This window comes from Stegostoma tigrinum, chromosome 14 (genome assembly GCF_030684315.1).
Source record: "Stegostoma tigrinum isolate sSteTig4 chromosome 14, sSteTig4.hap1, whole genome shotgun sequence".
In the NCBI taxonomy this organism is placed as follows: Eukaryota; Metazoa; Chordata; class Chondrichthyes; order Orectolobiformes; family Stegostomatidae; genus Stegostoma; species Stegostoma tigrinum.
This window is the reverse complement of record NC_081367.1, coordinates 61,657,776-61,684,446: the sequence shown is the minus strand read 5'-3', so window position 1 is coordinate 61,684,446 and position 26,671 is coordinate 61,657,776. Positions and strand designations below refer to the sequence as shown.

At 40.2% G+C, this 26,671-nt stretch overlaps 1 protein-coding gene across 1 annotated transcript; it reads left to right on the top strand.

The window, feature by feature from the left end:
• The first annotated feature begins 14,384 nt into the window (after positions 1–14,384).
• On the top strand, positions 14,385–24,824 carry LOC125457786 (extracellular calcium-sensing receptor-like). Its single transcript, XM_048542379.2, is given in 7 exon segments — positions 14,385–14,524; positions 15,097–15,388; positions 20,880–21,573; positions 21,576–21,712; positions 21,832–22,059; positions 23,663–23,786; positions 23,893–24,824. Coding segments are annotated over 7 exon segments (2,478 nt in total). The 5' UTR covers positions 14,385–14,453.
• Positions 24,825–26,671: the final 1,847 nt, after the last annotated feature.

Sequence of the window (26,671 nt, the reverse complement as noted above, 5' to 3'; positions counted from 1 at the left end):
TAAACATGTTGGCCTATAATCTGTGGTTGTGTGACTTCTGCTGTTCTCCACCCCAGTCCAACATTGGCACCGCCACATCATGTATTCTGGAATATTCAGTTGTTGTGCCATATGTGCCTTTGTTATTTAGTTGGTACTTTCTGTAATGCATAGGGCAGCCTGTGATTGCCAGCAATTCTCTCTTGAGAGCCGAGGACTGTTAACTCAGATGGATGGCAGTTCGTTCTCCCGTCTTTGCTCAAATGCCCAAGACAACAAAGTGTGAAGCTGCATGAACACAGCAGGCCAAGCAGCATCTTAGGACCACAAAAGATTATGTTTCGGGCCTGATTCTCGGATTCCCCAGCATCTGCAGTTCCCATTATCTTTGCTCAAATGTCCTCTCCTTTAATACAATTGATAACGTGTCAATTTCTTATAACTGGATTGCTGTAAAAACCATCAGATTTAAATTTAACTGGTTTTTGGTATCTAAGAGCCTGGTTCAAATTGTTTGGCTTAATTCAGAATGCTGTCGTCTTGATATAAATTACTGCTTAGCCTGCTAACTGTACAGCCTTTTGATAGAAATGTTTCAATTCAGATGCTCTCTGTGTACTTACAAACAGTCAAGCTGCTCCTCACAGATTTATTAAATCTCTAAGCATAGAAAAAGAATATTGTCCTTTAAAGGGCCAATGCAAAGCTTTTCCCTCTCGCCTTATACAAGTAATAAATTCGAACTTACTGCCTCCCAATCTACAAGTACTTCAAACAAATTACCGACAAAATTATCTTGCAATACCAGTTACACTGTAAATGCAAAGAACAATGCATAATGACATACTTGTTCCCAGAACTTCTGGAATTAAGGAGATGTAAAATGGAATGAGAGACAATGTTGCATATGAATTAATTGTGCAGAAAGCCTGCTCAGCAACAAACAACACGATAAATACAATGGTGAACTATACAAACCAGGCATAATACTATCAGTTGAAATTAGTTTAATTTAAACTACACAATGTGTCGGTTGGGCTCACTGAGTCATATGTAATTCATGCTTGAGAGACAGTGAGCTAAAGTTTGGAGCCAGAATCCAGATGAAATCTTCAAAGTTGCAATTCAGAATCTTGAATATAAAACAATGTTGAACATGCTGATGAAGATTTAAATGGTGTGATAAAGAGTAATTTTACGTTCAGTCAATGTTGTAAAGCAGGTCATGTAGAATTAGTAACATATCACACATCATGCGTTTCTTTTTCCTCTTTTGACTTTAATGAGAAGGGACAAAAGGCAAGATCAGCAATGGCTACACAATACAATATCATATAAATTTCAAATTATCCACAATAAACCGACACAGATAGTGTGTGTGAGAGGAACAGAATGTTTCACAACATTCTTCAAACTTAATTGTGAGGTTTGGACATTATGCGAGGCTGCAGCCAGTTTAAAGTGAATAAAGAAAGAAAAATTAATGGAATGAACGTTGGGAGAGAACTTTTGAATGAGACGTTTTGAAATAATTAATGACGTAGTTTACTATCTGCTTAAAACGAGTTTCTCTTGCAATCATGACCTGAGCTGAAAGCTTTGCTCTTCTCTGCTGATATCCTTCCCTTCATATCATGATCAGCCACAAATTATAAATGAAACACAAGTGTTTTCACTTATTTTTGCGAATATAGCTCCTTTTCTACCTATGTGTGCCGAAGCAATACAAAGGAATATCCATCATTTATTCAAACATTACGGAGTGATTACTATCAGGCTAGAGCGTCAGCCCAGCTGGTGAAGCATTTCAGTTTGGGACAATTCAAAGCAGTGATGAGGATGGAGACTTTTGAATGCAAGTATTTGGAGAGGCAGTCGAATAATTAAGCATTTACAGTGCCCTAACTGAGTCGTTTCACGTACCATAAAGAAGAAGTTACAGAAAGCAATTGACGCTGTAAAATCCTCTTGTACAAAAGTTGGCGTGGTGTTTGTGAATGAACCAAACATAGCCACTCTGCTCAAAGAAATGATCAGACAAGATGCCAGCAACATATCTCGGATTGGAAGTGGATCATTGCTTTTCACGTGGTTTCTTACTGCAGAAGAAAGTAAAAAGGGTGTTTCTCGTACAATTGGAGTTGCAATTCGCAAAGTCAGTTATATCAGGGACAAGGGAGTTCCGAATGAAAGTTCATCCATCATTGTATCCACGGACCCACTTGTTGAAAATGTTTTGGGAAAGTTGTGTTGGCTGCACTGTAAGCGGTACAGACAAAGCAATTCTCGAAAATTGAATCAGATCTTCAGGAATGCAGCGGGACAGAAATTTTACTTAATATCCGAAAAGAATGTACAGATGTGTTACAACACAGAGTCCCTGACAACGTTTACTCAGCAGCTTATGCTATAGCTCATATATTTCACAATATGGCATCACGTAAACCCTTCTCCAATGGGAGTTGTGCAAATTTTTCGAATTTTCAACTGTGGCAGGTGAGGAAGGTTTAATTTATACTTAACGTAACATTGACTGCATTGACACAGATACCCGATGTGGACAAATTCACAGTTGAATATTTGCAGTTAATGTGAACGTGTTCACACTTTTTCTCAAATTACTGTTTTACATGTGAACAGTGAATTTCATAACCAAGATACTGACTTGGATTGAGGATTGGCTGTTTGACAGAATGCAGAGAGTTGGGATAAAAGGCTCTTTTTCGGAATGGCAACCGGTGACGAGTGGTGTCCCGCAGGGTTTAGTTTTGGGTTCGCAGCTGTTCACCTTATACATTAATGATCTGGATGAAGGGACTGGAGGCATTCTGGAAAAGTTTGCCGATGATACAAAGATAGGTGGACAGGCAGGTAGTACTGAGGAGTTGGGGGAGCTGCAGAAAGATTTGGACGGTTTAGGAGAGTGGTCCAGGAAATGGCTGAAAAAATTCAATGTGAGTAAATATGAGGTTTTGCACTTTGGAAAAAAGAATACAGGCATGGACTATTTTCTAAATGATGATAGAATTTGCAAAGCAGAAGTACAAAGGGATCTGGGAGTGTTGGTCCAGGATTCTCCAAAGGTTAACTTACAGGTTGAGTCCGTAATTAAGAAAGCGAATGTAATGTTGTTGTTTATCTCAAGAGGGTTGGAATATAAAAGCAGCAATGTGCTTCGGAGGCTTTCTAAAGATCTAGTTAGGCCCCATTTAGAGTACTGTGTCCAATTTTGGGCTCCACACCTCAGGAAGGACATACTAGCCTTGGAGCGTGTCCAGCGGAGATTCACACGGATGATCCCTGGAATGGTAGGTTTAACGCATGATGAACTGCTAAGGATCCTGGGATTGTACTCTTTAGAGTTTAGAAGGTTGAGGGGAGATCTAATAGAAACTTACAAGATAATGTATTGCTTAGAAGGGGTGGACGCTGGGAAGTTGTTTCTGTTAGGCAGGGAGAATAGGACCTGTGGGCACAGCCTTAAAATTAGAGGGGGTAAATTTAAAACTGAAATGAGACGACATTTCTTCAGCCAGAGAGTGCTGGGCTTGTGGAATTCATTGCCACGGACTGCAGTGGAGGCCGGGACGTTGGATGCCTTCAAGACAGAGATCGACAAATTCTTCATCTCTGAAGGAATCAAGGGCTATGGGGAGAGTGCAGGGAAGTGGAGTTGAAATGCCCATCAGCCATGATTTAAGTAGTGAGGTGGACTTGATGGGCCCAATGGCCTTACTTCCACTCCTATGTTTTATGGTCTTAAGATCAGAGAAAAGTTTTATTTTGATGAAAATGGAGTCCCTGTCACAACGTATAACATTGTAAACTGGCAACCAAATGCCCTCAGTGATATTGACATTACAACTGTTAGGCACTGTGAGGGTAAGAATAGGCAATCGTTTGGAGTATGCGTGAGAAGTTGGTTCGCATTGTGGAGAACTATCCCTTTTTTAAACACTGCCTGATTTTTAATTTCAATTTCCTTTCTCTGAAACATCAGAGCAAACTCGTGGTCTCCGTACAAAATGATGCCCTTTCTGCTGCTGCCTAATTCCTGATTTTGGTTAAAATTGCAACTGATAAAGCATTGCTAAATGCAAATCATCTACTCACCAATTGGAATGTCACTTAGTTGAATGAATCCAGAATATAAGACCAGTGAGATATTTTATGTTTCTTCATTTCTAGAGCAGAATCCCTTTACAGACATAGATAGAAACGACAAGAAGTAAGTCAGTGCAGTTCAAGAACAAGAATTACAAATGTAACCATTATCTTCAATGACATTTCATGAACGAATGAACACTCCCTCGGTTTGGTCTTCCTTTTAGTAGTTTAGAAATGTTATATTCTTCTTTTTAAGGAAGAAAACAATACAAAGATGGAAATAATGGGTTCTGTGGCTTCCAAGTGATGCTTTGGAAGTGTTCATAAATGGGTTACGAATATTTTCATAGGTAATTATTTTGTTGTTGGATAGTGAATGGGAACTCAACGTGGACAGCTGTAAAGCCGATTGTTTTATCAGCATCCATTTTATACCATCGAACAATGTCACAATGAGCAGCAGGAAGACGAATTTAGAAGTTGGACTAATATTTTGGATGATTTCATACATTTCTCTCGATTTTCATTTGATGAGATTTGAAAATAGTTTCTGACCTAAATTTACTTCAGTGTGGATCAAAGTCATTTTCAGTTTCCTCCCCGCTCCTTGAATTTCATCTCTACGTGAAATTTCAATTTCAAACATGCTTTGCTCATGAAAAGAAGAAACAGTTCTGAAACCTGGTCTATTCAAGTCACTAAAATATATGACTCATGTCACTTTCATAAAACCCATTAATTAAATGTTGTCATTGTGCTATTTTGACATTAAGGGGTTCGGTGGCGGGAGGCTGGCGTGATACTCATTGGAATAAGGAGCGTTCAAAATCGTCGCGTTTATCGTTTTAGAGTCAAAAAGAAGCTGTGCTGCATATCCTGTACTGGGATGCTGTAATTCACTACTATGTTATATGTTTGGCCTTTAAAGGAGTTAATTTAACAAGACATTCCTGAAATGGTTGTTCTTCATGCAGACTATCACATACGACACACATAATTTTCTAACTTGATTAAAACTTGATAAAAAGAGATTACAAATTGATGTTTTAACACATGTATCCATTAATCGACCACAAGTGCTGCAAAACATCAATCGATCTGAATCATTTTCTTTATAAATAAAGTTGACACAAGTGTTTGTGTTCACTGTGGGCAAAATTACAGAAAGCGTTAGTGAGCACAAGACGATTAAATAACTGATCACGTGTTGGATCTTTCATTGTGTGAATGAACGTGTTTGATTGGGAAGTCATGTCAGTTTTATTCACTACCTTTGAGTGAACGCTGAGTTTGGGAGGAGTCAACAATCCTGGATAAGTGGATATTTGTGGATTTTATTTTTTGTCACGACCTTGGAGCAGTGGTCCAGAAGGAGAGTTCGACAGGCTTTGTTGGATTGTCAATGCTGGGATGAAGGCATGCTACCATAGGGGCTGAGAAATGGGACGATGGTGTTGGTTAGAGGCAGTCCTCCTGCTTCCTGTGATCCAAAGCATAAAACTAAATTTACATCTTCTGTATCACAGTCATTACAGCCCTTTAGCTAAACGATTTCTCGGCTGCAAAGGTTACTCTAAAACACAGGGCTTTAGTTGGTGCTCGCATAAATCAAAATGAAATGCTGGTCTTTATTGTAATGAGGCGGGAGTATAAAATGAATCAGAATTTTATTACAACCATACGGTACATCAGTGACCTAATGTCTGGGGTGCTGAGAACAATTGTGTTCTGTCTGGACTTGACACCCGCCTCCATTGCTACCATCGTCTAATGATGGCCAAAAGGTTGAATTCTAGAAATGAGTAAAAGAGCCACACCTTGAATAAGGCACCATTTGATGGCGGGCAGCCATAAAAACACAAAATATAATTGAAACCATGGATAAACTATCCGTTGGCTGCAGCGATACTTAGCACCAAGTTCTTGGAGTTAAAACATAGTTACACCAGTTTTTCAGAGCATTGACCTCAGTCAACAATGTGCAGCTACTTTGAAAATGAAATTTCTCCATCAGAAGACTAGAAGTGTAATGATCACACAGGAAGCACTCACATTTGCAACTACATGGAAAATGGAGTAGTTAGTGCCCGTATGCAGATAAACTATGAATTGTTTTTAGCTTGAGATGACCAGGGCATAGATTTAAGGAAAGGGTATCACGTTCACATGAAATATGAGGAGAAAGGAATGCTTTTCATCCAGAGATTGACGACAGTCTGGAATTCACTGCTTGTAAAGGTTTTAGAGGAAGAAACAAAAATAGTATTTAAGAAGCTCTTAGATCATTGGTAGCCCATTTCTGAATAATGGGCCCAACCCGAAATGTCCGCTTTCCTGCTCCTCTGATGCTGCCTGGCCTTCTGTGCATCTCCAGGTCCACACTGTTTTATCTCTGACTCCAGCATTGGCAGTTCTTCCTGTCACTTAGAATATTTTGTGCTGTTTTTTGACTGGTGTGAATGTTTTGCCCTAGTGGCAATTTCCTGTGCTGCTGATATCTATGATGCTGGTACCATACACATACATCGGCTGTAAGAGCATGTCAAAAGCTCGGAATACAGCAGGGCTCTATTTACCTCTTGTCTCCCCAAGCCTTTTTGCCATCAACAAGGGCAAGTCAGGAAAGTGATGGAATTCGCACCACTTCTCTTGGTGTTTGCATCTCCAGCAACACTCAAGAAATGCCACACTATCCAGGACAAAGCAGTTAGCTTGATTTGCATTGTTTATTCCCTCTTGACGAATGAGCTGAGGCACAAATGTGTGCTATCTGTGCGATGTAACACAGAATTCACCAAGTCGGCTTTGAAAGCACCACCCTCGCAACAAACATCATCCAGAAGGACAACGGCAGCAGATACATGGAAACATAAGTTCTTCTCAAAGCCACTCAGCATTAACACTTGTAAGTATAATGACATTCATTCAGTTACTGGATTTCAATTATGGAAATTTCTCACTGATAGGATGGTAGGGGGTATCTAGTCTAAGTGGACTGTGGGGATTTAAGACAGCAATTCAGCATCACTTTCTGAAGGCCAATCATGCAGTAGCAATAGCTGATGAAAACTGTATCCCATGAACTTTTGAAAAAATCTTAAAATCCTACAGATGCAAGAGTAGCTCCACTGCTGAATCATGCAATAGGCTGTTGCAATTTTATTTCCTAAAATGACAGATCCTGTCATTTCAGTCTTTCTGGTCTTTCAGTCCGAGATTCATTCTTGATTCCTCATTGACACCTCAACCTGTGTGATAGAAAGGAGTGATATCGATGCATTATACAGTCCGGAATTAACTCTGCCGGTTGCTGATTTGGATACTTCTGTACCTGCAGGAATGTGGCAATTACCATTTGCCAGGAGGTTTGGTGTTGCCACTTGTTGCATTACTCACTCACTATGGCATTATTAAAAAATACATCTCTCACCGAACTGACTTTTGGTTATGTCCTCTTCCTTTGGGGTCATTCTAACTGTGAATTACACACCAGAATTAGGTCCACTCCAGTGCCCTGGGACGAGAGGTGTGCACAATATCACACATCTCTCAGGAGATGTCACTACCAAATAAGCCTGTGTCAGTCTCCATGTCCAGCAATACACTTCTATGCCTGGTATAATGGAGCATTCACTCTTGGTAATGCAATATTCAGTTCTTCCTGACATGTGGTCTCCTGCTGCAGATGCTTTGCATCTGTGTCTGAATCTGTCTGGTCCACGAGTTTCCCACATTGATCTCCATGACATTGTTGCATATTATGAACTGCAACTGTGAACTGGTAATAATTAATTGCAGTCATGTTACATATCAAAGTAGGTACTTGAATTGTTGTAAATTGAATCCAGGTTCAGCGACTATGCTCTCTTTACTGAACTCAATCAACTCCAAACAAACCTTTCTTGCTGGGTCTTCTTGCCCCTCATAAAGAGAACACTCTCTACAGGATTGTCATCTGAAGGAGCACATTTGAGACCGAATATTGGAAAATATCACCTAAAATTTTGCAATTTGAGTTTGCATTCATTGAGAGTTACAATGGTACAATTGCTGAAGCAGAGGGTCATAGACTTTTACAGCACTGTGGGAGATCATGACATCCATCATGTTTCTACTGACTCTTACAATATCCAGCCTGTAACTCCCTTCTCCAGTTCCATAACTGTAATATTCCAATGTCATAACTTCCAAATATTTATGTCCACTCTTCCAGGAATCTGCCTCCTCCACTTTCCCAGACATTGCATTCCCAATTCTAACAAATCTGAGTGACAACGTTTCTCCTTACCGCAGTCCTAACTGTCGAGCTTACAGTCCTGAAATTGTGAGCCTTTCATATTTCATTTGAACGTGGTGTATGGGCATTCCTGGTCAGTATTTGTTGTCGATCTTTAATGTCCTGTGAGACCATCTGTGTACCGTTGTCCAGTGGACCTGTAGTTGCATGATAGCCATAAAGGATAAAGATGGTGGATTTCCCTCCTTGAAAGGCAACACTGAACCAGCTGTGTATTTCTAACATTTAGCAACTTTTAACAGTAAACATGAGACTGGCATTAAATTCCAGATTTTGTTTTTAATTTGAACTCAAATGTCACCACCTGCTCTGGTGGAACTTGAGCACATTGCCTGAGACCATTAGCCTGACTTCTACACTGCATGAAAGAAGTGAAAATGTTTGAGTATAATTGTGCAATATGTTCATTCCAAAACAAAATTATGTCTCCAAAGCTGTATTTGTGTTGTATTAAACATTAAAGATCTTGAGAGGGGAGTTTGATAGCTCCCAGACTTTACCAGCACAACCCTCTTATCTTTCTACTGTAAGTGTTGATGGTTTTAATTTAATTTAGAATTTTCATTGCCATCCAGCATTATTACAATCATTTGGAAAGGCATGTGATCAAATAATAAAACTGTAAGGGCGCAATATATTGATTTGTTTTCATGGTCCTTGATTGTTTTTTTTGAGATAATGTATGCTCTTAATTCAATGGCAGTTATAGAGATTAACATCACATTTTTTTTTACTATTTTCAATACTGTTGTAGAAACTTACAATGTGGAAACACACTCATCAGCTCAACTCATCAAAGTCAATCAGATATGATAAATGAATTAACTTATGGTAAGTTCCATTTGCCAGCATTTGGCCAACATCTCTCCAAACTGGTCCCATTCATATACCCATCTAGATGCCTTTTCAATGTTGTAACGGTACCAGCCTCCAATACTCCCTCTGGTAGATTAATCCACACATGCACCACCCACTATATGAAAAAGGTTTCCCTTCAGTCCCTTTTGATTTTTGCCCCTCACACATTAACCACCCCCCCGCCCCAATTCCTGTGGCTTTGGACCTCCCCTACCTGGGGAAAAGACTTTGCTTTGCACCCAATCCATGCTCCTCGTGGTTTCATGAACATCCATAAGGTCAACCATAAGCCTCCCATGCTCGAGAGAAAATAAGTCTAGTCTATTCAGCCTTTCCCTATGGCTCAACCCTGAAACCCTGCAAACATTCTTGTAAAACTTTTCTGAACACTTTCCAGTTCCACAACATCCATCCTACCGAAAGGAGACCAGAACTAAACACATTATTCCACAATTTTCCCAACCAATGTCCCCGACAGCTGAAACATGCTTTCCCAACTCCGATCCTCAATGCACTCACTGATTAACTCAAATGTACAAAATGCTTTCTTCACTACTCCGTCTCCCTGTGCCTCCAATTTCAAGGAAATATGAACTTGCATTCCAAGGTACACATGTTCATCAACATTCCCAGGAGCTTCCAATTGAGTAGATAAGTACTTACCAACATGTAGCAACTCATATTTATCAAGATTAAAATCCACCTGTCACTCTTCAACTCAAGCTCCCGTTGTACTCTGTGGTAGTGTTCTTTGCTGTTCACGATAATGCTAATTTTGGAGTCAGCTGCAAACTTACTAACCTTGCCACCAATATTCAAATCCAATCAATTATATAGATGACAGAAAGCAATAGGCCTGGCACAGATTACTGCAGTATCACGGTGGTCACAGGCTTCCATTCTGAAAATCAACCCTCAACGACCACTCTCTTTCTTTTACCCTCTATCCAAATTTGTATCCAAATGGTTAGTTCACCCGTATTCCATGTTATGTAACTTTATTTAACAGTGTGCCTTGCCTAACCTTGTAGAAAATCTTACTTAAGTCTTTATAGAAAACGTTCACCGCTTTGACTTCATCAACTCTTCTTGTCACTTCTTTACTTCTTCAAGAAACTCAATCAAGTTAGTCTGGCACAATTTCACACACACAAAGCCATGCTAACTGTAAATAATTCGTCCCTGCATTTCCAAATCACTGGAAATCCTTTCCCTTAGAACAGCTCCAACAACTTGCCCACTGTTGGTGCTAAATTAGCTCACTGGTCAAGAGTGCCCTGGCTTTTCCTTAAAACTTTGATTGAATAACATGCAGTTATTCTTCTTAAGTGCATAAATCTGCGTCTCAATATATAACTAATTTGAGGAATCAAATAAAAGGAAGATACTGCAGATGAAGGACTTATGAAATAAAAACCCAAAGTGCTGGAGAAACTCAACATGTCTGGCAGCACCTGTGGTGAGGGAAACACAGTTCATGTTTGGAGTACAGTTTGGCTCTTTCGATCTTCAATTTGTGAACCTTAGTCCTGGCACTTCTCTGATTTACTATTGCAAGCAAGCCGGGCATCAACCATATTTCAAGGAAGAATGTAAGACGTAACATCAGAAGCAGTAACCATATTTTTCTAAAACTCAAGTGCCAACCTACAAGCTCGCATGCCAAACAGTAGATGTCGTATGTGATGGAAACAACTAAGTCAGCCACATACAAAGGATGATATGAGATATTTAGTGTTGCCATGCAACTAGTGGACAATTATGCATTTTCTAGCGGGGAGAACTCCTCAAGCATTCCCATCCAAAATGAGGGCGTCAACCCAATCAACAGCGTGAAAAACAGGTAGTTTCCACAAACTATGTAACTGTCATTCCATCAGTGTTGTCCTTATCATCAGCAAAGGGTTTAGAAGTGTTGTCACTAGCGCCATCCACTCGATTTCACACAGCAGTTATCTCCTCATGGAATCTCCAGGAAATTTACCGGAGCCATTCAGCTCCAGATGCCATTAAAACACTGACACAAGTATGGTCAAAAGTGTTGAAATCCAGAAGTGAGGCGAACGTGACCGGCCATGATATCAAAGCAGCAACTGCCTATGTGTGGCATTAAGGAGCTCTGAGAAAAATAAAATCTATGTGAATTGTGAGGAAAACGTTTACATTGTTGACTTCTTATGAGGCACAAAGGAACATGTTTGTGATGTTGGATATCAATCATCTCAATGTTTGCAGGTCGTTTCAGGAATCACATAGAGTGGTGTCCTCAACTCAATCATCTTCACCTACAGCATCATTCATGATCAGTCCATAAGAAGTCCAGAAGTGGGATGTCCTCTCATGATTGCACCATCCACAACACTATCGACAATTCGCCAGGCACTGAAACATCTCAATCATCCACACTGAAATGTAGCAAGACCTGGACAACATGAATGCATGAGCTGATAAATTGCAAGTCACATTAATGCCAGATAAGTCCAAGACCACAGCCGACTCCATCACAAACAACCGAATCAGTTCTCTTTGAAAGCCAATGATTTTAACTATACTGTCTGCCTTTGACAATAAAGAGCCAAAAGCATACCATTGACCAGAGATCAAAATGAGCCAAACTTGTCAATTACATTACAGCACGAGCAGGTCAGGAGCTTGAAATTCGGTTGTAAGTAGCTCGTCTCCTGTAAACAACAACTGTCCACGATCTACAATTCACAAATCAGGAGTGTCGCGTCATATTCTCCCCATTCCTGGATGATTGCTGCTTCAGTAACATTCAAACGTTTCGATACAAGCCAGGAAGAAACATCTTGCCTGATATCATTTGATAACAATAGAGCTGAAACTGTTCGGCGATAATTTATGGCAGCTGAAGTCTCTTTTCACAAGTTTGAACAGAGTTGCAATGAATTGTAGTGGAATGGAAGCAACGAATACTTCATCCCTCTGTTTTTGAAGCAACGGTACTTTGGTTAACAGCTAAGCATTTCAAACGATTAGAGACACTGAATAAAACAGGAAGGATGAGAAATGCAATCAGCAGGATTTTATTCAAAGAAGGGACATCCCAAATGATTTCTCACCCATCATCTTAAACGCTCGGTGATGACCACATAGCAGCATCCGCTCTTGATTAACATTACACAAAACACATTCAGCATGCGCTTCCTTTATCGCTGGTGCAGAAGAGCAACACGGAACACACTCGACAAGAAGCACAATAGCACAATTTCTCACTCGACAGCAATTCACTGTCTGGAAGGTTAAAGACAGCAGATGTATGGAAACCCACAAGTTTCCTTTTGGCGACGTTGATTGGTTGGCCTATCAATTCTGATTCACAGTGCAGTGTCACTATAATGGGAGCTATGAATGGGCAAATTGAAAAGGGTTCAATGCTTGAATATCCACTCAGAAATAGTAATGTCTGCCGATGCTGGAGAATCTCAAATAAGAAGGTGTAGACCTGGATGAACGCAGCAGGCCAGACAGCAACAGAGGAGCCAGAAAGCTGACGTTTCGGGACTGGACCCTTCTTCATTTTCTGAAGAACGGCCCAGACGCGAAACATCAGCTTCCTTGCTTCTCTGATGTTTCCTGGCCTGCCGTGTCCATCCGGACCCACATCTTGTTATCTCAGTGCTTAAATATAATGCTTTTTCATGTTATCACAGCATTTGATTAGTTAATGCGTCAGCAAGCAGCACCATGGATTTTCCAGTAGGTCTTGGCATGTTTTAGTGTTACTATTACTTTAGCTGTCAGAAATTATTCCCAAACAATTTGAGATCGATTGTTATCAATTGATATCAGGCAAGATGTTTCCTCCTGGCTTGTATCAAAACGTTTGAATGCTCCTGGAACAGCAACCATCCAGGAAAGTGGAGAATATTACACGACACTCCTGATTTGTGAATTGAAGATAGTGGACAGTTGTCGTTTAGAGGAGATGGGCTATTCACAATGAGACCAGATATCAAATCCCACATAATCTCTGGTAACATCTCTGAACAGGATGACAATAAATAAATAAATTTGAGCACTTTATCACCTCATGTAAATATCTTAAATTTGTCAGGATTGTTCAGCAATTGTTACCTTATCGTCAAATTATGTCGTATAGTGGTCAATGGGGACTGGCGTTCAAACAAAATAGATATTTTAGCGCTAAAGGCTGAATACTGTCAGTGAAACACAATACTCACAAAGAAACTGCACAGCAGCAGCATTTAACAATTTTCTTCACCTCCCGTGCAGATGTTGGCTAAAAACCGAAAGAACTGCAAATGCTGTAAATAAAACAACATGCAGAAATTTGCTGGAAAAACTGAGCAGGTCTGGCAGCATCGGATGAAGGGTCACGACATGAAATTTTATCTCTGATTTCTGTCCATAGATTCTGCCAGACCTACTAAGCTTTTCCAGTGATTTCTGCTTTTGTTACAGCAGATGCTTGAGATTTTTTTCCTTCTAAATAATTTGAAATAGCGCGGCCAGTTGACACTTTCAGAATTGACAGCCTTTGGGAAATTTGTGAGTTTGCGTGTTTAAGCTCAAACAGTGATTTGACTAGAATTAACATTACTCCGCAGAAGGGAAGTGATTACAGTATTCCTGTTGCTCGCAAATTCAGGTGCTGTACTTCTCATTCTGTGGCCCTGAAGTCCACTTCAAGACCATTTCAGTGTTTTGAGGATCCGTCGACTTGCACATCTTTGATACTGGGAGAAAACTGGAGCACAAAGAGGAAACCCTCACAAACACGGAAAAAGCCTGCCCGAGGCAGGATTTCAACCCAGGTCCCTGGCAGCAGTGTGAACCACAATGGCAGACCCAATTGGATTGAAGGTACACAGGTGACTTCGTTTGCAATTATTTCCTTCCTCAGTCTCATGTCGACTGAATTGGTAATGTGCTTCCTTTAGGGACTAGCCGAGTAATTTGTTGACGTTCAAGAGATTGAAATTTATTTGGTTCTCATGAGGACGTTTTTCATTGAAATAGCTAGAGCTTATGAAAAATCAGTCATTCTACTATAAGCTGATGACAATAACTTAGTCTATAACAGATGCATTATTGGTTCATTTTAGTAGTGAATTCTGTTGTTGCCTTGGCATGGTCGAGTAATGAGCAGGCTTGCCAACGTTGGGGTAGATTTGATTTACTGGGCTTGGAGAAGGATGGAGATACTATATTGGGTGGAATTTTTGGGATGCATACTTACCGCGTTGAGCATCACCATCTCTCATTTAGCAGTCTTCCGGAGCCAGCAAAATGTCTCAGGTGAGCTCGGTCAATTGGAAAACATTTGCCCTCATGTTGCTTCAAGGTTTATGTAATCAATTTCCGAATTTAGGGTTCAAAAAAAGTCCGTTCACTTTGTTTTTGTAATATTGCCCAAATTGCTTCATTAAAAATAAGGTGCTTTTGCAATTTATTTCATGTTCTAACATGGAATTACAACAATATATGTGCCACAGGCTCCCCAATTAATCTCATGATTAAAACTCTAAAAGCTCTTCTAGGATTTTGAGATGAAGGATAATTGCTGGCTAAGGCATTGTGAGATCTCTCCTGCAGTTCTTTGAAATACATCTATTGAACCTGAAAGGGAAGGTCGGTGATCGCCTTGATGTTTCATTTGACATTCGGCATATTGTCAGGTATTTGTTTAACATCAGTTTTGCACTCAAGAATCTACGCTGGAGCATAGAGCGATTAACTTCCAATTTAGACGCAGCGTGTTCCACTGAAGTATAGTTAATTCTAGCCATGTGGAGACCCCCTCGGATTCAAATTTATCGTGGTTTTCTACGTCTGTTTTTTTAAATCATGTTTCTTCACTTTATCTGCAGCTTTCGCTTTAGACCTTTCCGTTTTGCACTGGCGATGATTTTTGCAATTGAAGAAATAAATAATGATACAGCCCTCCTTCCCGGTGTCACATTGGGATACCGCCTGTACGATTCTTGCACGTTGACCCAGGTATCACTAAAAGCAGCCATGGCATTTCTGAACAAACCCGAGGAAAGCACATCCTCTGAAAACTGTAAAAACCCCTCCACTGTTTCAGCGATTGTTGCTGATTCTGGATCCACGAGGTCTGTAGCAATAACACCTTCCATCGGTGCTTTCAGAATTCCTATGGTAAGATATGGCTTTTCATAACTCAGTTATGTAATGTGAATAAGCTTGGATCAACAGTATATGATATGATGTCACTTGTGGCGTTTAGTCCATTGCCTAAGAAAAATTTGGAACCTGTGATGTTGATCCAAAAGAGGCTCAAATCTTCAATCACATTCCCATTAGAACGTACATTCGGGACGGTGAGATGGTCCAGTACAATTACTGTTGATTGTTCTTTGGCTCTGCATAGCTATAGCTATATCACAAGGCTATCGTTCTTCTTCATTGAAGATACCGCTTCAAAAGCCTCATTTCAGAAACTTGAAGATGACTAGAGATAAACTATGAGAAAGCAAACATTCGAAATGGTTCCAAAAGCTAGCATCGTGATAAGCCAGAGCACTATTCCTTGAACGTTTGAAATTAAGGGTTTGTAAAATTAAAGGGAAGCAATATAACATATGAATGAATTGTCTTTTCAGCCTCTCCAGCAGCAAACCACACAATAAACATAATGCTAAATGTTGCAGTGCAAACATTGTAGGGAGCAGTGAATCGTGGGTGAAGGTTGTTTCTGGGACTGGAGACCAGTGACTGTCGGTGTGCTGCAGGGGTTGGTACTGGGAACTTTCACAAATGTTATTTACATAAATGATCTGGATGTGAATGTACAAGGCATGATTCGTAAGTTTGAGGATGATAAAACGTTTGGAGGTACTGTTGATAGCGAGGATGGTTACCAAAATTAACAGGGGGATCTTGGTCAGATGAGGAAGTGGCCTCAGGATTGGCAAATGCAGGTACGGGTGAGGTGTTGCACTTTAAAAAGTCAAACCAAGTTTGGATTTATACAGTAAATGGTAAGGTCCTTTGGAATGTTGTAGAACAGAGGGACCTGGGGGAACAAGTACATTGTTCATTGAAAACTGCATCACAGATGGACAGTGTGGTGAAAAGGGTATTTAGTATGCTGGCCTTCATCAGTTGACGCATTGCATATAGGTCAGGGCATCATGTTGCAGTTGTATAAATTATTGGTGAGGCTGTACTTGGAGTATTATGTACACTTTGGGCGCTATGTTATAGGAAAAACATAGTTAAACTGGAAAGTGTGCAAACAAGATTTACAAGGATGTTGTCAGAACTTGGAAGCCTGAGTTGTAGGGAGAGGTTGGCCAGGATAGGACTTTATTCCTTGGAACGTAGGAGAAAGAGAGGTGCCCTTATTGACGTGTATAAAGTCATGAGGGACATGTATAGAATAAATGTGTATTGGCTTTTTCCCAGGAATAAGGAAGGAAAACCAGTTGGTATACATTTAGGTTGAGAGGGGAAAGATTTAAGAAATACCTGATGATCAATTTCTTTAGGCAGAGAGTGGTTTTTATATGGAACGGGCTGCCAGAGAATGCAGTTGATGCAGATACAATAGCTACATTTACAAAAAAAGAACATTTGGATAAACACATGGATGAGAAGAATTTATAGAAATATGAACCAAAAGCTGGAGTTGGAAGTAATTGAGTGGGCATCATGGTCAGCATGGACCAATTCCATCTGACGGGCCTGTGGTCATGCTGCGTTACTCTATGACACTGTGACTGTATGTCTCAATGATTCAATGATGAAGAAACCTGCAAGAGGCTAGAGATGAGATTGTAGGGGCCCTGGCTGATATATTTGCATCATTGTTAGCCATGAGCGAGGTCACAGAGGGCTGGAGGCTAGTGAATGTTGTGCCCTTAATCAAGAAGCACTGCAAGGACACACCTGGGAATTATACACCAATCTTCAGCCCACTTCTGAAAACTTCCACTTTCACCCATACATGCCCACTTTGGCCTTTGAGGAGCCTTAATCTCTCTCGAGTTATCCTGTTTCCTTTAATATACTTCAGGAATCTCAGTCATTCAGGTTTGGGTTCATCATAATTTTCTCAACAAAACTGTCTCATACCCCATTTCACCCTCATGGTTTCTTTCTTCAGTAAACTATTGCATCCCTGGCATACCACCAGGGATTCCTTGATCCTCGTTGCCTGATCCTGAGCTACACCTCCTGTTTTTTTTTTCTGATCAAGGCCTCATTACCTCTTGGTGTCAAGTTTCCCTACCCCTGCCAACATTGCCCTTCACACTCACAGGAACACATAGATCTTGAACACAAGCTATTATGCTTTTAAAGGCTTCCCACTTGCTGGAAAGTAAACTACACCAAAAGACCTTGGCAAGCTCCTGTCTAATTCCATTAAAATTCGCCTTGCCACAATTTAGAACTTGAACCTGTGGATCAGTTTTGTCCTTCTCCATCACTATTTAAAAATTAATAGAATGATGTTCACTGATCCCAATGTCCTCCTCTACTGTCGACTCAGCCAACTGTCCTGCCTTATTTCCCAAGAATAGATTTTGAGTTTTCCCCTTCACGAGTAGGACCTCTACATACTGCTTGAGGAAACTTTCCTGAATACATTTAACAAATTTCACACCATCTAACCTTTTAACACAATGGATGTCCCAGTCTTTTTATAAAATTAAAATCCCCAACCATGACAATCTGATTTCTCCTACAAGCCTCCGCAATCTCATTGCATATTTCTTCCTCTAATTTCCATTGACTATCTAGGAGCCAATAGTACAATTTCCAGTAATGTCACCGTCCTCCTCTTATTTCTTCACTCAACCCACAAAGCCTCACTGGACGATCCTTCAGTTATTTCACCTCTCCAAGGTTTTGGAGTAGATATAAAGCTCGGGTTGTGGGTATTGAGGTTGGTTGACTCACCGAGCTGATTTGTTGTTCTGCAGGCGTTTCATTACCATGCTTGGTAACATTGTCAGTGCAGCCTCTGATGATGTGTCAGTGTGTTTTCCTGCCTGGTTTTTAAACTCTGGGGTCCATTGCGATGCAACACCGATTCTACAGCCTCCCTAAAGTGCACAAGCTGGAAATCCACCTCAGACCCATAGTCTCCCTATCAGGCACTCTATCACATAGATTAGCCAGAGAACAACAAAGAAGATTCAAGGGCCTAGTCAACAAATCACCCCACTCCATCAACACAGCCCAATAATTCCTCAACACCATGAAAGACATAAAGATAGAGAACAAAGAAACCATGATATCGTTTGACATCAACGCCCTGTTCGCATCAATAGCCATTCCACTAGCAAGGGAAACAATGACACCATTACTTAAACAAGAACATGCCCCCAGTGAAAACCTCTCCAAGGACATGCTTAAACTACTTGACCTATGCCTGACCACCCACTTCACCATCAACAGCCAAATATATGAACAAATCAAAGGGACACACATGTGATTGTCTACCTCCAGACGCAGAGCAGAAGCAGTGACGCAAAGACTGGAAAGGATTGCCCATCTGCAAATACAGCCTAAACTATGGATACACTACGTAGATGACACCTTTGTCATCATTAAACAGACCAAATTAGAAGAGATGCACAAACTCGTAAACAACGCCCTCAGCGAAATAAAATTCACCAGAGAGGAGGAGAAGATCAAACAACTCCCATTCCTGGACGTTGTGGTAGAGCGCAAGACACATGGGGAACTGCAAATGAAAGTACATCGAAAAGCCACACACACAGACCAGGTACAGAACTTCAGTAGTAACCATCCCAGCACACACAAATGAAGCTGTGTGTGAACATTATTTAAAAGGGCAACAACACACCACTGCAACATGGAACTGTGTCAAGAAGAGGAGGAATACATCTTCCAAGAGTTCAAGGATAATGGGTTTCCAAAGAACTGTGTCAGGAGATGTCTACAGGAACAGCACTGGAAAGATTCTACAACCCCGACACACTCATCGCAAGACCCTAGATCAGCAACATGTCAGGACTCGCCACAAGATTTGGACCACCCTGGGCATCAGAGACACACACAAGCCCACATTCCCCTGTGGGCAGGGGATTCCAGCCTCGGGCAACTTTCTGTGCGGAGTTTACATATTCTCCTCGCGTCTGCGTGGGTATTTTCTGGGTGCTCCAGTTTCCTCCCACCGTCTAAAGATGTGCAGGCTAGGTGGATTGGCCATGCTAAATTGTCCGCAGTGTTCAGGGGTGCGTGGGCTATAGGGGAATGGCTCTGGGTGGGAAGCTCGAAGGGGCAGTGTGGACTTGTTCAGCCGAAGGGCCGGTTTCAACATTGGAGGTAATCTAATCTCTAAAAAAAAACAAAACAATCACAAGTGCTCACCCGAACTAAAGACCCACTCCCCGCCACCGACAGGACCAATGTCATCTACAAAATCCCCTGCAGAGACTGGGAGAAACACCACATGGACAAACAGGAGTGACAGCAAGAGTACATGAGCACCCACTGGCTACAAAAAAGACATCAACAATACTCACTCATCTCAATCCACATGGACAAGGAGAACTACGACTTAGAAAGACACAACTTTCCTGAGAAAGTCTGAGCAGAGACAAGCACTATAATTCCTGGAAGCATGGCACTCCACGAAGCATGCTATTAATTGCACATTGAACTCGACCCCAAATAGATTCCACGACCGAGGAAACCCGGAAGTGAGGCAACCATCGCAACGGACCCCAGAGTTTAAAAACCAGGCGGGAAAACACATGAACGCTTCATCAGAGGCTGCACTGAGGTTGTTACCAAGCACAGTAATGAAACGTCTGTGGAGCAACAAACTATTTCATCTCTAACTACTGCTATAATGCTCATCATATCAAAAATATAACTCCATCTCCCCTCATTGAACCACCTCTGTCTCGACGGAAGCACCTGTACCCTGGAACATTAAGCGGCCAGTCCTTAGCCATGTTTCTATCACAGCTATAATATCCCAGCCCCACGGACCTACCCACACAAATTAGGTGGATTGGCCACGCTAAATTGCCAATTCTTTTCAGGGATATGAGTTTGGTTGGGATTGTCGTGAGAAATGCTGGGTTACGGGGTAAGGTAAGGGTGTGGGCCTGGGATAATGTGAAAAATGTTGCTAGCGATATAAGGGCTTGGTTGAACATCAATACGAAGGTTGAACAATGCTACACAGTAGGACGTGTAGAATTACTGACATATCCAACAACTGCATTTTCTATGCTTTCCTTTGACTGGAAAGAAACAAAATCCAAGATCAGCAGTGGATCATCTGTACTTTATTATGTGAAGTTGGAATTCGCACCAGGAACCCGAGAGATACAAAGAGAGGGAAAGAATATTCGAAGATGTTCTTCAAGTTAAATTGTAGGGATTAGACATTATGCGCGGTTGCGGTTCGGACACGGGCAATCAAGTAAAAGCAAAGATTGCAATAAATTGTGGGAGCGAATATTTGATTGGCACGTTTGAAATTATTAAATAAGTAGTTTATACCGTGTTTAAGAAGTGCCACTCCTATAAGCATTGGATGATTTTGAATCATTGCACTTTTCCACTGATGTGTTTGCCTTGAAATCATGAACAACTACAAATTATAATTGAAACGCAATTGTTTTTTCTTTAATTTTGACAGGTCAGCTACTTTTCTACCTGTGCGTGCCTGAGCAATAGAAAAGTATATCCATCATTTTTTAGAACAATACCGAGTGATTACTATCAGGCTCGAGCATTAGCCCAGCTGGTGAAACATTTTGGATGGACCTGGATCGGGACAGTTAAGAGTGACAATGATTATGGAAACTTTGGAATGCAAGCATTTGAAGAAGCAGTCAAACAATTAGGCGTTTGCCTAGCTTTTTCCGAGTCATTTCATATTACACATACTCGAGAGAAGTTATTGAAAACCGTTGACACCATAAAAACTTCCACTACAAAAGTTGTCGTTGCCTTTGTGGGAGAATCAAACATGGCTATTCTTCTCAAGGAAATGATAAGACAAAATGTCAGTGGCATACAATGGATTGGATCTGAATCATGGGTATCCGCGTTGTTTCTTCCTCCAGAGGAAAGTAAAAAGATTGCCTCTGGTACAATTGGAGTTGCAATTCGCAAAGTCAGCATTCCCGGGTTGAGGGAATTCCTCATGAAAGTTCATCCATCCTTATATCCAGGCAACCATTTGGTAAAAACGTTTTGGGAAAGTTGTTTTGGCTGCACTCTAAGTGGTGGAAACAAAACAGATTCTCAAAAACCTAAATCGGAGCTTAAGGAATGCACCGGGAGAGAAAATCTAGAGAATGTCCAGAACGAATTTACTGATGTGTTGCAATAAGAGTCACTTACAATGTGTACAAAGCAACTTATGCTATAGCTTATGCACTGCACAATATGGCGTCATGTAAAACCGGGGAAGGACCTTTCTCCAACGGGAGTTGTGCAAATATTTCAAATTTTCAACCATGGCAGGTGAGGAACACTTAACGTGATTGGATGACTACATTTACATTAAAATTCAATATGGCCAAATATACGGTTGAACATTTGCAATTAATATAAACGAGTTCCCATTTTCTTTTTGTTTAAAGTTACTATATTACATGAGAACAGTCAATTTCATAACCAAGATCGGCGAAAAGGTTTATTTTGACGAAAACGGAGACCCTGTCCCAACATATGACATTGTAAACTGGCAGCCAAATGCCCTCGGTGGCATTGATATTGTAAATGTTGGGGTCTATGATGGATCAGCTCGTACCGAAGAAGAATTTTCGATAACAGAAGGGGCAATTGTATGGAATGGAGGGCAGAAGTCCGTAAGGTTTTTAAACACTGCCTTTTTAATCATTCCAAATCCTCTTCTCTGAAACGAAAAAGTAAACTGATGGTTGCTGTATCAAATCGGCGCCCTACCCGCTGATGCCCATTTCCTGATATGAAGGAAAATTGTAACTTATTAAGCATTGTTAAACAGAACATATCTGCTCCACAATTCCAAAATCATTTAGCTTGATGAATATAGAATGTCATACCATATAGATGTTTTATTTGCAACCACTTGAACAGCAGACTTTCTTTGCACATAACCGATGCAATTAAATTTTGCGAAGAAGTACGGTTTAAAATGAATTATAAACTTAACCATACGTTAAAATACGCTGAATGAACACATAAATGTGTGAACCACAAAATTAAATCTCAACATACAAAGAAGTGGTTGAAAAGGTTTGAAAGCAAATCGAAGGGAGCAATGGATCAGTCGATTGTGCATAAAGGGATATTATGGTTCATATTTATATAGGCCACAAACATATTTGTGCCACATAAGAACCAAGCCATGACCATCTCAAACAGGAGAGATTCTAATCATCTCCCCTTCATTTTCGAAAGCATCAGCATCACAGGCTGCAACACCATCAGCATCACAGTGGGTACCATTTGCAAGAAATGGAACCAGACTAATATAAGTTCTGTGACTAAAAAATCAAGTCAGATGAGCGGAAACTTGGAATAGTCAGCTAACCTCTAGGCTCTCCAAAACATAAACATACCTTCAAGGCACAAGTCAGGACTGTGATAGCAACTTCCCTCTTGCCTGGATGGATGCAGTTACAATAAATCTGAAGAAGCTTGACACCATCTCGGAAAAAAAAGTGGCCTACTTGATTGGCAACATATTCACAAACATTCACTTCATCTACTATAACTTCTCAGGAGCAGCAGCTACAAGATACTCTGCAATAATTCACAACGTTTCTCAGACAGTGCCTTCAAAACCCATGCTCACTTCCAATTGGAAGAATGCTGGCAATAAATCCATGGGAGCACCATCATCTGCGAGTTCCCCGGTCAGCCACTGACCATATTCATTTGGAAATATATCTCAGATTCTCACAAATGACAATATGGCCCTCGCTGCAGCAAATTGATTTCAACTTTGAGAAGGCAGACAATGACCAACTGGAGATGGGTAATAAACACTGGACTGGTCATAAACCACCACATCCAGTGAATGAATGAAGAAAAATATTTATATTTCTGAATCTGATTTTTATTTTATCCATTAAACAGTATTATTGCACATTGCATGCAATTCTATTTGGTTGTTTCCCTATTTCCTTTTATCAATAATAAATGAAACAGCTCCAAGGAAGCACCATGAGTGTTATTACCAGACACTGAATTCATCAAAAATATCCTGTTTCTGCACATTCAAATATATTCCAAGCACTTTACAGTTGCTTCTAACTGTGATATGATGAGGCCACCACCCATTACGTATTTCCAAAAGGGCAATCCTAACAAACGGAAACAAAAATAAGGGGGTTTTTTTGTTGCTGTATTGCAGAGTGAATGTTGTATATTTGCCGCATAGAATTACTAATATTTCTCCACTACTGCATTCATATTCCTAATCAGGTTCCTAAAGTTGTTTGCTCTGAAAGCTGCCATCAAGGAACAAGGAAAGCAGGAAGAAAAGGACAACCCATTTGCTGTTTTGACTGCATACCATGTGCACAAGGAGAAATTAGTAACACAACAGGTAAGAAAACAACAACACAAAGACATTGCCGCTTAAATTTGATGCCTGCATTGCTCAGGTGTTGAGATGCCTCACTTTATGACAAACTCTTGTATTGCTTTTTTAGATTCCATTCATTGCGTAAGATGTCCATTGGAATTCAAATCTAATGAGAGACGGGATCAGTGTGTTCCAAAGGATATCATATTTCTTTCCTTTTTTGAGATATTGGGAATAATTTTGGTGACAATGGCATTGTTTGGAGCCTGCAACACTCTTGGTGTATTCGCAATATTCTACGCCTTTCGACACACTCCGATTGTTAAAGCTAATAATTCTGAGTTAAGCTTCCTTCTTCTTTTTGCCCTGACACTTTGTTTTTTGTCTTCAATGACATTCATTGGTGAACCTTCAGTTTGGTCTTGTATGCTCAGCCACGTGGCATTTGGTATTAGTTTCGTTCTTTGCATATCTTGTGTATTGAGTAAAACGATTGTCGTGGTGATGGCATTCAAAGCAACGTTTCCTAACAATAATATGATGAAGTGGTTTGGACCAAGACGGCAACGGTTGATGGTTTACATGCTTACCCTGATACAATGTGCAATATGTACTGCCTGGTTAATTGTATTTCCACCTTATCCTTTGAAAAACACCATTCACTCCAATGAGATAATTGTCTTTGAATGCAATGTAGGATCTTTGTTAGCCTTCTTTTGTGCACTCGGTTACATTGTATGTCTGTCTTGCGTGTGTTTTGTGGTAGCTTTTCTAGCTCGAAAACTTCCAGATAATTTCAATGAAGCTAAACACATAATGTTTAGTATGCTTATCTTTTGTGCAGTTTGGGTAACTTTCATTCCAGCTTACATAAGTTCACCAGGGAAATATGCTGTGGCAGTTGAAGTCTTTGCTATTTTGGCCTCCAGCTTTGGCCTACTTATTTGCATTTTTGCCCCAAAATGTTATATTATTCTTCTGAAAAAAGAAAACAATTCAAAGAGGAGCATAATGGGCTCAGTGGCTTCCAAAAAGAGTTTTGAAAATGTTCATAAATGAGACCAGGATATTTCAGTAGATGATGATTTTGTCCGAAAGTAGCAAATGGGAATTCCACATGGACAGCCATAAAGCCGAATCTTTTTCCAGCACCCATTCTACACAATCTAATGAAGCCACAATGACCAGCAAGATTTGCAATTTTGAAGTCGAGCTGATAAGTTTGACCATTTTGTCCCTCTTCCCGATTTTCATTTGATCAGAATTGAAAATCGGGTGTGACCCATACTTCTTTGAAATTTAGATCCAGGCCACTTTTACTTTCATCATCTTGCCTTGAATTTCTTCATTGCATGGAATTTCTGTTTGAAACTTGCTTTATCTATCAATAAACAATTCCTTCTAAAACTTGGGCCATTCAAGTGTCCAAAATGGATAGCCTAAAATGCTTTCACAACATACATTCATAAAAGTGCCTTCACTGAGCTAAGTTGACTTTGAGGGGTGATTTTCATGGTTGTAAGAGGAAAAGTCTTGGAATCTTTGAGTACACCATTTTATAGCAGAATGGTGGTAAAATGAATGCACAGCCTTTTTTTCTTCAAAATTAGTTTTCTTTTCACATTCCAACGGAAATCAAGGATAACTTTCTTCTTCTCAGGTATTTTACACAAATTTACTTAATATGAACCATGTGCTTTACATACACGTATATGTGCATTTTCTCACTGAGATTTAATTCACACTGCTCTATTGTGAGTTAGGGACATTCAGCGCCTAATTTACCAAGCCATTCCTGAAGTGGCTGTTCGTCAGGCAGACTATCACATACAGCACGCATAGTTTTCTCGCTTAATTTAAATCAAAAGAGATTTCAAATTAGCTTTGTCAACACATTGTTTCAATGTTCATGGAATGTTCGTCCAATTATGTCCGATAAATCCACAGATATCAGTCCTTTTCGTTCTTAATAAAGATATCAAGAGTGTTGATATTCATGATGAGCAAAATTACGGAAGCTATTATGAAACATGATATGATTAAATATTTGAACAGTTATAATATCTTAAAAAGTGAGTAGGGGTGCTTAGTTGGGCCTTGTACTTATCCAATGCACTCAGTTCCTTTGCACTCAATTCTGAGTGTGGAAGAATTCAACAGTCCTGAATGAGGAGATGTCTCCAGACCTGTTTCATATCTCGATCTTGGGGGAAGTGAATGGGCCAGGTGGAGAGTTGAACAGACCTCTAAGGATTGCCAATCCTGGGATGGAGGAATATTACCTTGGGAACTGGGCTGTGGGGTGATAATGTTGCTGTAGTGATGATTCTATGTGTTATAATGCATTTTCATGAAACAAATTTAACTATTCCATGCAGTAGTCATTGTCTTTCTTCAGCTCTCAGTTTACTCGGCAGCAGAGGAAAGCCTCTCAGATTTAGCTGGAATTGGTAGACAGATAATTGTAGCAACTATATTACAAGAACAAAGTTCCACTCCATCTCCTGGGAAGTACGGGTATCAGACCTTTCCAATATGGTATTTTGTTCCATAAATTTATCAGATATCTTCAAGAACGGGCACTGGAATTAGAACTGGAATAGGTTGAAGTGATGCATGTGGATTCCCAAAACGCATTAAATAGGGTAACATATAAAAAGTTACTGCACAAGGTATGAGTTTGGAGTGATGAATTAAAATGAATCTAATTATGACTAACTAACATAGATCATGAATGATAGGTCATCTCCGGGTTAGAAAAGTGTAACGGGATGGGATGCAGCAGTGATGGTCCAACAGGTATCTATAATAGTATTAATGGTTTGTTTGAAGGGAACAAAGAATGTCCCAGACAAACATATTGATGATAGGAGTACAGGAAAGCATTTTTGAGGAGTAAAATGTTA